At 36.9% G+C, this 12544-nt stretch overlaps 1 protein-coding gene across 1 annotated transcript; it reads left to right on the top strand.

The window, feature by feature from the left end:
• The first annotated feature begins 10362 nt into the window (after positions 1–10362).
• Positions 10363–12318, top strand: LOC132597291 (protein FAM200B-like). Its single transcript, XM_060298684.1, is given in 3 exon segments — positions 10363–11276; positions 11278–11597; positions 11600–12318. Coding segments are annotated over 3 exon segments (1953 nt in total).
• The last annotated feature ends 226 nt before the right edge of the window (positions 12319–12544 follow it).

The following is a 12544-nucleotide window of genomic DNA, read 5'->3' as shown; positions in this document are numbered from 1 at the left end:
ACAGTGGGGATGGTTGCACAACATAGTAAATATACTAAAAACAACTGAAGTGTACACTTTAAAATGATGAATTTTGTACTGTGTGAAGTGTATCTCAATTTTTAAAATGCTAAAAAAATTCTAGTCTTTTGGTAAGGATGGTAAATGGGACGGGACACACAGGCGGTTGGGGGAACTGGTAATATTTTACTTCTTGATTTGGGTGGTGGTTACACAGGTGTTTGTTTAAGATAATTTATTAAGCAATGTATTTATGTTTTATGTACAATTCTGAATGTATGTTATAATTCACAAGAGAAATTTTTAAAAGAAAGAAAGTAGGAGATAGTTACCCACACACTTATGGTCAATTAATCTACCACAAAGGAGGCAAGAATATACGATGGAGAAAAGACAGTCTCTTCAGTAAATGGTACTGGGAAAACTGGACAACTACATGTAAAAGAATGAAATTAGAACATTTTCTAACACCATATACAAAAATAAATACAAAATAGATTAAAGACCTAAATGTAAGACTGGAAAACATAAAACTCCTATAAAAAAAACAGGCAAAACACTCTGACATAAATTGTAGCAATATTTTCTTCAGATCTGTCTCCTGAGGCAAAGGAAACAAAAGCAATAATAACCAAATGGGACTTAATCAAACTTAAAAGCTTTTGCACAGCAAAGGAAACCACTGACAAAACAAAAAAACCTACGGGATGGGAGAAAATATTTGCAAATGATATGACTGACAAGGGGTTAATCTCCAAAATATATAAACAGCTCATACAACTCGACATCAGAAAAACAACCTCCTTTAAAAATGGGCAGGGGCTTCCCTGGTGGCACAGTGGTTGAGAATCTGCCTACCAATGCAGGGGACACGGGTTCGAGCCCTGGTCTGGGAAGATCCCACATGCCGCGGAGCAACTGGGCCCGTGAGCCACAGCTACTGAGCTTGCGCGTCTGGAGCCTGTGCTCTGCAACAACAGTGGCCGCGACAGTGAGAGGCCCGCGCACCGCAATGAAGAGTGGCCCCCGCTCACCGCAACTAGAGAAAGTCCTCGCACAGAAATGAAGACCCAACATAGCCAAAAATAAATAAATTAATTAATTAATTAATTTAAAAAAGAAATGGGCAGAAGACCTGAATAGACATTTTTCTAAAAAAGACATACAGATAGCCAACAGGCACATGAAAAGATGCTCAACATTGTTAATCATCAGAGATATGCAAATCAAAACCACAGCGAGATATCACTTCACATCTGTCAAAATGGCTACTGTCAAAAAGAACACAAATAACAAAAGTAGAAAAAAGGAAATCCTTGTACACCATTGATGGGAATGTAAATTGGTACAACCACTATGGAAAACAGTATAGAGGTTCCTCAAAAACTGAAAATAGAACTACCATATGATCCAGCAATTCCACTCCTGGGTATATATCAGAGAAAATGAAAACATTAATTGAAAAAGATATATGCACCCCAGTGTACATAGCATCATTATTTACAGTAGCCAAGATATGGAAGCAACCCAAGTGTCCATCAACAGACGAATGGATAACAAAGTTGTGGTATATATATACAATGGAATACTACTCAAACATAAAAAAAAGAATGAAATTTTGCCATTTGCAACAACATGGATGGACTTGGAGGGTATTATGCTTGGTGAAATAAGTCAGACAGAGAAAGACAAATACTGTATGATATCACTTATATGTGGAATCTAAAAAATGAGACAAACTATTGAATATAACAAAAAAGAAACAGACTCACAGATATAGAGAACAAAGTAGTCATACCTGTGGGGAGAGGGGAGAGGGATGGGCAAGAGAGGGGTAGACGATTAAGAAGAACAAACTATTTACTGAGTATAAGATAAAAAACAAGGTCTTACTGTATAGCACAGGGAACTATATTCAATATCCTGTGATAAACCATAATGGAAAAGAATATGAAAAAGAATATATATATGTATAACTGAGTCACTTTGCTGTACAGCAGAAATTAACACAATATTGTAAATCAACTATACTTCAATAAATTTTTTTAAAAGTTAAAAAATAAAATAAATAAGCTACAAGGATATATTGCACAGCACCAGGAATATAGTCAATATTTATAACTATAAATGGAGCATAATCTTTAAAAATTGTGAATCACTATGTTGTACACCTGAAATTTATATAATGTTGTAAATCAACTATACCTCAATTTAAAAAAATCTTATGAAGAACAGAAAAAAAATGTAGGAGATAGTAAACTAATATCTATATGGTATTGTTACCAAAAAGAAATAAAAGTAACAAAATTAACATGGAATTTCATTTCTTTGGACATGGGATTAATGAATATATATTTAAGACAGTGAATTTTTATGCTTACTGTATACATTAAGAATATATACAGTGAGCATTAAAATGCTTACTATAATATATTCTTATATTTCAAATAGGTATCTTAAAAGATGTGCATTGTTGGGGAAAGGATTATTTAAAACTAAAGTAAAATCAGAGAAATAATCATATACAAATAGAAAACACTGACCTTAAAAGTTTACAAACAATAAAAAAGGTAATGATAACCTTCCATAAAAAGTAAAAACAATGACAAATTAATTTGTAACTAAATCAAGAGTTTTGTGGATTGTGAGAAAAATCATCAGAGAACTAGATAGAATTTTGTTTGAAAAATAAACACTAAAAATTACCTGTAATATATTCAATTTGTATTCTTTGCCCACTCACTGCTCTCCTTTTTCCTTCTTTTCTCCTTCTCCTCCTCCCCCTTCTCCTATTGTCATTGCATATTAAACGGGTGCGAAAAGGGAAGCAGAATAAAGTTGAATAAAGATAAAATGAATAAAGAATTACAAGGAGAAAAATTCCCTTAATTTCACCATTTCATGACTTTAAATAATGGGTGCAACTTATAAAAGGCTCTTGTAAATCAAATTACTTTAAATGTTCTAAAAGAGCTGCATGAAAGAATACTTAAGAATGTATCTTTCTGGGGCTTCCCTGGTGGCGCAGTGGTTGAGAGTTCGCCTGCCAATGCAGGGGACACGGGTTCGTGCCCTGGTCCGGGAAGATCCCACATGCCGCAGAGTGGCTGGGCCCGTGAGCCAGGGCCGCTGAGTCTATGCGTCCGGAGCCTGTGCTCCGCAACGGGAGAGGACACAACAGTGAGAGGCTCGCGTACCGCAAAAAAGAATGTATCCTAAAAACTCAAGAGTTCTATTACAGTTCAAATAAACATTTCCAAATTTTGTACCATTGGATTATTACTCTATATTGAGTTTTCTTAAAACAGGATAACATTTATAATATACTTATTATATACATTTTTTTCCCATAATTGAAAAATTTTATTTTCATCTTGGATGGTAGTATAATGTAATAATTATGAACTATCACTCTCAAATCAAAATATTATTTTATATCCTAACTACATCATCGATGAGCTGTGTGATCTGGGGCAATGTAATTAGCCTATTTGGCTTTAGTCTCCTTATTTGTAAAAAGAGGATAATAATGATATATACCTTGTTGGGTTTTCATGAGGAGTAAGTGAAATAAATATGTGTGTGGGGGTGGGGTAGGGTGGGTGTGTGTGTGCAGAGAAAAAATAAATAAAAAATGAATAATGAATTCCAAGGGGAAAAAATTCACTCAACTTCATCATTTCACAACATTAAGTAATAAGTACAATTCATAAAAGGCTCTTGTAAATCAAATTAAGTACTCGGGAAGAGTAACTGCATAAAGGAACACTTAAGAATGGTGTATCTCTCTCTGCAGAGAGAGTTTTACACAATAAAATTTCAGCACATGATAAGTAATAGTAGAACAGGTAGTAATAATATTAATTACTTGACATACTATGTATCTTTCTCCAAGAAGTCTGCCATTTCTAAGAATGCATGAAAAAAGTAAATCCTTCCTACTTAAAATCCTCCTTCCAACCAAAAAGCAAACCATGATAAAGGTATCCTTTAAATCTAAACCTATTTACTTAGCTACTATGCAGCTTAACGTACCAATATATTGGAAGTTATAAATATGCAAGGCTTTGTCCATGCAGAACATCATATTTTATCTGCCAGCTACTGACATTAATAGAATTGCAAAAAAAAAAAAAAAAAAGAGAGGAAAGAGGGAATTAATCCTTTTACTCCTGTATGGTAACAAAAAGCTAAAATTTAGTCTGATGGACTAAATAGAAAAAGAATATGAAAAAGAATATATATATGAACATAGACCTCTTACTATATCTCACAGAACTATATCTAGACCTATATCACAGACCTCTTACTATATCATAGACCTCTTACTATATCTCACAGAACATAGACCTCTTACTATATCTCACAGTACATGTAAAACATCATTACTTCCTGATATACCTAGTTCTGTAGTTAATTCCAAAAATCCTATATTTCCAAACAATTCTTTGTGTTTATTCTCTCAAGTGGGTACAATCTGTTTTAATCACTGAAGCCAGAGAGATTTTTTTTTAAGAAAAAGAACCTCCTTTCCAGCCTCATTGCTGACCACTGTCCCTTTAATCGCTGAGCCTTGGCGCCCAAACCAGCTTTTTACTCCTTCTATTCAACCACCAAATATGCTGCTCCCTCTGAAATATTTTCCTCCCTGCCCTCTTCCACCCCCTCTCTTTCTTATATGCCTCTTACTCATCCTCCGAGTTTACTCATCCTCTCAGTTTAAACGTCTCTTCCTCAGGGACCAGGTTACATCCTCACATTATTATCTCACAGCACTTTATGCTTCTCCTTCATCACACTTAGCACAATTGAAGTTAAGCATTTGTGCAAGTGTTTGTCTAATATTTCTTGCACCCACTAGATTGTAAGCTTCATGAAAACAGCAAGCATAAATGTCTGAGTTGCTATTGTATCCCAACATCTAACCTGATACATGGTACTAAATAAATAAATAAGTGGAATTTCGTATTTTTATTCCCTTGCAATCCCTTAAGTTAAAACTCAAGAAATTTTACAATGAATTTAAATGCCAAATAAGACACCTGATACACATGTTTAGCCTAGGACAGTGCTCGGCTCCATAAATATTTATTGCTTAATAAATATTGAGCAATAGTATATGAGTCAATACATGGCCATAAAGTTATAAAACATTTACTATAGATTGATACTATTCTTAATCTCTCCTGAGATATTGAATTTCCATAAACAAGAGGAAAACTTAAATATAAGTCCTCTCTTTTAATATCTGTGACATTTAATCAAAACATAGTTCTATAGCAATGAAACCAACATGGCCCATATCCCAGGCTTGGAATGCATGTTTGATCACATCTTATATTTTCCCACTAACTCACTCTCCCGATCTGCCTTCATTAATAGAAGGTCCATTATCTCTCTCTTGAGACCCACCCAGTCCCACTCTAAGCCCAGAGGGTTACTCACTCTAAATGCCTGGCCGATGGAGAAAAGAAAGCCTCCTTGGCCCAGCACAGCTGTTGTTTCTTTCACTGCCACAAGATGTCACTGTTGAAAACCAGGTCTTCACAGTCTAACCTGCAGCAAAATCCTTTCCATCTTAGTGCCTGCATAACTCCACCCTTGAATGTAAATTCATAGCTCTTTAATTTCCTCCTCAGATGCTCAGTCTTTTTTTGCAAAGCATGACAATTAAGCCAGAACGACTGAGTCTAAAGGGGTTTACAACCTCAGCTATATACTATGCCATAACCAGCCCATTTGTGAGGTGCAAATCGGGGACCCCAGTTCAAACATGTCTACTTGATATGTTTTGCTTATCCACACTCTTTGAAAATTCACATAAAGTTTTTTACATAAAAGAGAATTTCCAGTGTCTCGTGAATAATATTGCAATACTGAGCTCATATCTGACAGAGACAACCTTCTGGAACTGAGCTACAGGTATAGTGGCCCCTCAGTACCTGCAGACACCAAAACCTGCGAAGGCTCGTGTCCGTTATACAAAATGGCTTAGTATTTGCATATAACCTATGCACATCCTTCTGTTTACTTTACCTCTAGATTACTCATAATATTTAATACAATGTAAATACTTTGTACATTATTGCTGGCCTGGGGAAATTCAAGCTTTGCTTTTGGGTACTTCCTGGAACTTTCTTTCCAAATATTTTCAATCCATGGTTGGTTGAATTCTTGGATGTGAAACCTGCCTATATGTTGGGCTGACTTTATCTCCTTCCACCTCCTACCTGTCTGGTTACACAAGGCAAGCACTTCACCTCAGTCTTTCTCCACCCCAGATTCTTTGATATTGGCTGTTTACTGCCATTCAATTTATGATGCCTATTCTAGGCTAGGCCTTGATGATTATCCAAAGTCAACAGTCCATGTTCCCCCCCTTTTCCCACAAGTTTCCCTATGTGGACCTGCGGGTCCTTACCCGCCATCAGTTGTCAGTCAAGACCACTTTTGTCATCAGAGAGGTCTCAGGGCCTTTCCTCCCAGAAGACTCACTTGACCCCCCACCCCAACCATTCAGTAACAAGCTCTGCAGACAAGGCCTGCTACATAATTGGCAAATCACAGCACAAAATAAAATTGTGGGATCTCTTGTTCAAAAATCAGGGAAAAGTATCAGTAAAAGTACTACAATATAAAACGTTTTCCTTTTTTCCACAGTCCCTTTCTCTCAGCATGTCATGGTGGGTTTTATTTGCTATTTAGTGGTGTTCACTCTTAGGCATGGGGGCAGTTATATGGCAAGTACAGAACTTCACAGGTACCCGGGGCTCCTCTGTGACTCTGCACATGTGGCCCACCAGCTGCCAGGATCTGTTTCCCGGCAGCCACCAGGTGCCATGCCACAGCCAGGGTCAGGGAAGTCATCTTCCCTTCTCATGGCTCTACTGCTCCAACCCATGGTGGACAGGCAACTACCAAGGGACCACAACTTCCAAGCCAGGAGGCATGCAGTACCTGGATAGGACGTGAAAAAAAGACTCTCCCTCACTTACTGAGCTGCCAAATATACAATGGAATTGCCAGTCCAGGGCAGGGATAGCCACCACCTTGCCTTGCCTTATGGTGCTGCAAGGCACACATTGACCCTGAACTTCCCACGTTTGTTCACAAGCCACTCCTAGGGCCAAAAAGTGGTGGCAGAATGCTGCCTACGGCACCTCCCAACTTCCTCCCCACCAATCCAACCTGGTTGCCAGCTCAAGAAGAGGGCAGCAGTAGTCATGGGGCACAGGCAGGGAGGGTGTGAGAGACTGGGGAGCAGACAGCCAAGAACCCATCCTGGGGAAGTGGAAGGAGGAGGGACCAGGAGTGAGAGTGAGCTGAGGCTCCAAGCCCCCAAAGCATGCTCCAAAATACAAACTCTAAGATAAAATTATTAAGAATTTCATAACGACAACGCAGGCCATCAAACACGAAGTGTGGGGACCTTCTGAGCAGGGGATCCTGTGTGACCACACTGGTCCCACACTTGTGAAGCCAGCCCTACCAGCAGACCATGGAATCTAGAGAGAAGGATCTCTGTCAAGCCACAAAAAGTCTACTATACCTTTCCTCCAGGGTCATGGGTGTATATTCACTTTAAGTTTCATAACCTGGTGGGGTACTCAAGTGACTAATGTCTGAAGATGAAAATCCTGTTTCAAGGTGATTGGCTCCATCCACCTAGGCGTAGAGGTGGCTGGCATCTTCTTACAAAAATAAATAAATTCTATATCACCAAGCACCGTAGTTAAGAAAAGCAAATGCTCTAAGAAATTCAAACTTTTTGAAGAGAGTGATTAGATGATTAGTAAGATAAAATAACAACAATAACAATAATGATAAATTCATAGACAACTTCTCCATCCATAGTGTCTCAGTAGAAGAAAGGATTCACAAGCACATCTGTGTTCATTAAGATGTGACTGCTGTTCTTCACTTTTAACTGAATTTGGTAGAAAAGAGAACTAATAAAAATGCATATTTTCTCAAGTCACAGAAAAGAGAAAGTTAAATAGTGTGATACTGTGGCTTATAATAAGAAATATATAGTTGGTCTTCATGCCTGCTTCAGGCATTGAGCTCCTAAAATCCTGGGCATTTCCTACATGATAAGAGCGATTAAGGTGTCAATATTCATAACAAAGCCCTTTCAACCACACCTGAGTTAATGTTAATGAAGTGACTTTTGGGAAGCACCTAAGGATGGGGTCTCGTTGCCAGGAGAAACAACTATGTGATTAGAAGGTTGGAATTTTCAGTCCCATCTCCAGATCTCTGGGGGGGGGGAAAGAAACTAGAGATTGAGAATAATACCAATGGCCAGTGTTTTAATCAATCCTGCTATGTAATGAAGCCTCTATAAAAACCCAAAATGACAGGGTTCAGAGAGCTTCCAAGTTGGTGTACCAGAATGCTTCCACATGCTGCTGTGCCAGGCCCCAAACTCTATGACAATAGAAGTTCCTTTGCTCAGGACCTCGCTCTATGTATCTCTTCATCTAGCTGTTGATTCCTATCCTTTGATATCCTTTGTAATAAACCAGCGATCTAGTGAGTAAACTGGTTTCCTGAGTTCTATGATCTACTCTAGCGAATTAATCAAACTCGAGAAAGGGTCATGGGAATCTCTGATTTACAGCCAGTCTGTCAGAAGCACAGGTAACAACCTCAACTTGCGATTAGCATCTGAAGTGAAGGGCAGTCATGTAGGACTGAACCATTAACATGTGGAATCTGATGCTATCTCTGGGTAGGCAATGTCAGAATTGAGTTGAATTGTAGGATGTCCAGCTGGCATTGGAGAATTGCTTGGTGGTGTGAGGAAAACCCCTGGCCACACATTGTAATTGGTGACTAGAATCATTACATGGTATGTTTATTATGAGAAGTTATCGTCATATTGGCCAAAGTCTTCCAAAAATCATCAAGTAACAAATACTAAAACAATCAGGCTACAGCTTAGTGAAGAGGCTCAGCTTTTCCTTCTTAATTAAACGGCTCGTAAGAAGCAGAGAATCAATTTTCTTCCTTTGCCTCACCTCTTTTCTCTTTCCGTCTATGCACATTACATTATGAATATCTCTGAACTTTGCCACCTTTTCCTTTTTTCTACAACATTATTTTATCATGTTTGATAGTAAGCATATTTGACTGTGTTCCTGTTTCATAATTATATCATTTGAATTTAATGCTTGGTTAATGTCAACTTTGAGATTATGATAGTTTCATTAAACATATTTTATGCTATAGTATGTGTTGGTCACTGGTTAAGGCTACGGCAATAAGGATACTAAAGAAACAAAAAAAAATTTAGTTTTATATGAGGTAAATCATTATGCAAACATACAACTTTATTTTATGGTCTGTTTATATTTCATAATTCCCTTCCATGATGTCAATGGTTTTCATTTAAGTGTATGAATGCAACATACAATATGCAAATTGTTTTGTGTGGCTGTTTCAATAACAAGAAAACAAATAAAATGAAAGTAAAAGGGGCTTTTCCGGCTGGAAGTGGGATTTCTGTGGGTGCCGAGGCTAGACTGGAAGTGGTGCTGTATAGGGAATGGGGGCCGAGGCGCACCCGCGGGTCGGCAGGCGAGGCGTGAGGCTCGTGGCACTGGGCTGGAGGTCAAGGATGCATTCCAAGACAGTTCTAAAAATATGTCACCAGCTCCAACCTTATAGTTGACCTAGCCATGGAAAACCTCATTGGAACCTCATGAGACCAGACCATACGGGCACTCTTAAAAACCCTTCCCATCAAAAAGTATCAGGAATCAGGAATGATACATACCTACCACTTCAAGAAAGTTCCTGTATCAGCCAACAGTTTAGCAAATCAGCTAGTTTCTTTGATCATCAAGCAGACGTAGTCAAACCACTGACACAAAAGAGAGTGTCTCTATGTCAGTGTTTTTCACATTATACATGTGACCCATTTAGTAGGTCATGAAATCAATTTTGTGAGTCACGACGAACATTTTTAAAAACAAAATAAAATATAAAATATCAGAATGCTTTGCATGAATCCTTTGCCAGAAGTATATACCTTGCAAGGAATACTAAAGTCAGTTTCAATATGTGGAAAGATATTTGATGGAGGCAATATGATGAATAGAATGTACATTGATTGCCTAAGAAATGGTTTTTCAATCATATGCCCACTGACGTCTTATTTGGTTTTCATAATAACAAAGTTGATGTGCAGTCTAGTTGTATATTACCATGACTTGCAAGTGGATATAAAGTCTGAGATGTTCCACTGAGATTCAGTTGCAAACTGCATTTTTTGGAAAGATGTTATCTAGCCTATAAATATATATATATATATATATATGTGGCAATTATAATATTTTATTCAAAATTGCTTTTAAAATGGATCATTTCTTTTTTAAAAGAAAGAGGAATAATGAAGCGAAATATGCAGAAGCATGTTCAAGTTCTACTGCTGGATCTGAAAGTATGAACAGTGACAATATTGAGAATAATATTGACTCTAATCTGCAAACATCAACTTCGTTTGAGCCACATTTCAAAAAGAAAAAAGTAGCTGCAATACGTTATAATGAAGATTATTTTAAATACGGTTTTATCAAATGTGAAAAACCCTTTGAAAATGACAGACCTCAGTGTGTTATTTGTAATAAGATTCTTGCAAATGAAAGCTTAAAACCTTCAAAATTAAAAAGGCACTTAGAAACACAGCATGCTGAACTTATTGATAAGCCTCTTGAATATTTTCAAAGAAATAAAATAGAGGTAAAGTCATCAACACAATTTCTTAGCTGCTCTACGACTGTTAGTGAGAAAACCTTATTATCATCATATTTAGTTGCATATCATGTGGCAAAAGAGAAAATGGCTCACACAGCTGCTGAAAAAATTATTCTTCCAGCATGTTTGGACATGGTGCATACAATTTTTGATGATAAATCTGCTGATAAATTAAAAACTATTCCTAGTGATAACACAATATCTCTTCGAATTTGTACAATTGCCGAACATTTAGAGGCAATGCTTATTACTCGGTTACAGTCGGGAACAGATTTTGCAATCCAGCTTGATGAAAGCACGGATACTGGAAGCCGCACAGCACTTTTAGTCTATGTCAGATATGCATGGCAAGGCGATTTTATGGAGGATTTTTTGTGTTGTTTAAACTTAACCTCACACCTAAGTGGATTAGATGTTTTCACAGAATTAGAAAAGTGCATTGTTGGTCAGTATAAATTAAACTGGAAAATCTGCAAAGGAATTACAAGTGACGGAACAGCAAACATAACTGGAAAACAGAGCAATTTAAAAATTGCTAGAAGTTACTAGTGCTGCATGGAATCATTGTTTTATACATCGCGAAGCGTTAGAATCCAGAGAGATTCCACAGAAGCTCACGGAAGTATTGAAAAAGGTAGTGAAAGTTCTTAACTTTATTAAAGGAAGCTCACTAAATAGCCGACTTTTTGAAACATTTTGTTCGGAAATTGGAGCTAATTATACCCACTCACTGTATCATACCAAAGTTCGTTGGTTGTCTCAAGGGAAAATACTAAGCAGGGTTTATGAACTCAGGAATGAGATCCACGTTTTTCTCATTGAAAAGAAATCTCATTTGGTTTTGAGGATGATATTTGGGTAACGAAACTGGCATATTTAACTGATATTTTTGGCATCCTTAATGAACTAAGTTTAAAACTACAGGGGGAAAACAGTGACATATTCCAACAGGCCGGACGTACCCAAGGATTCCAAAAGACATTATTGTGGCAAGCGAGTCTTAAAAGCAACTGTCCTAGCTACTACACGTTTCCAAGGTTTTTGCAGCACATTGAAGAGAATGTTATCAATGAAAACATTTGGGAAGAAATAAAACTAGAGATATTGTTGCATCTCACTTCTCTCTGTCAAACCTTTAACCATTTATCCCCAGAAGAGAAATTTGAAACATTAAGACAAAATTGTTGGGTAAAAGATCCATTTGCTTTTCGAAACCCAGAATCAATAGTTGAGTTAAACTTGGTGCCTGAAGAAGAAAATGAATTACTGCAGCTCAGTTCTTCACATACATTGAAGAATGATTATGAAACATTAAGTTTATCAGCATTTTGGATTAAGATAAAGGAAGACTTTCCTTTTATAAGTCGAAAGAGTGTCCTGCTATTACTAGCATTCACAACAACTAGTTTGTGTGAACTAGGGTTTTCAGTCTTAACCCAGTTAAAAGCAAAGGAAAGGAATGGATTAAATGGTGCAGCAGATGTACGAGTAGCATTATCCTCCTGTGTTCCAGACTGGAATGAACTTATGAACAGGCAAGCACACCTACCACATTAAATAAATCTTTTTTTTTTTCAATTGGAGTATAGTTACTTTACAATGTCATATAAATAAATCTTACCTGGTTTTTATTTTTGCATTTCTTATTTTGTGATTTTTTATATGTTGTATTTAAATGTTAATATAGCACTGTATGTGATACCTTTGTTTTTATTTTGTTATGTTTTAATACTAATAAAATCATAACGTAATTTTTTAAAAAAGAAAGTAAAAAATTTGCCAT

Source organism: Globicephala melas, chromosome 5 (genome assembly GCF_963455315.2).
Source record: "Globicephala melas chromosome 5, mGloMel1.2, whole genome shotgun sequence".
NCBI classification, from domain to species: Eukaryota; Metazoa; Chordata; class Mammalia; order Artiodactyla; family Delphinidae; genus Globicephala; species Globicephala melas.
The sequence above is the reverse complement of the archived record's forward strand: the minus strand, read 5'-3'. Positions and strand labels throughout refer to the sequence as shown.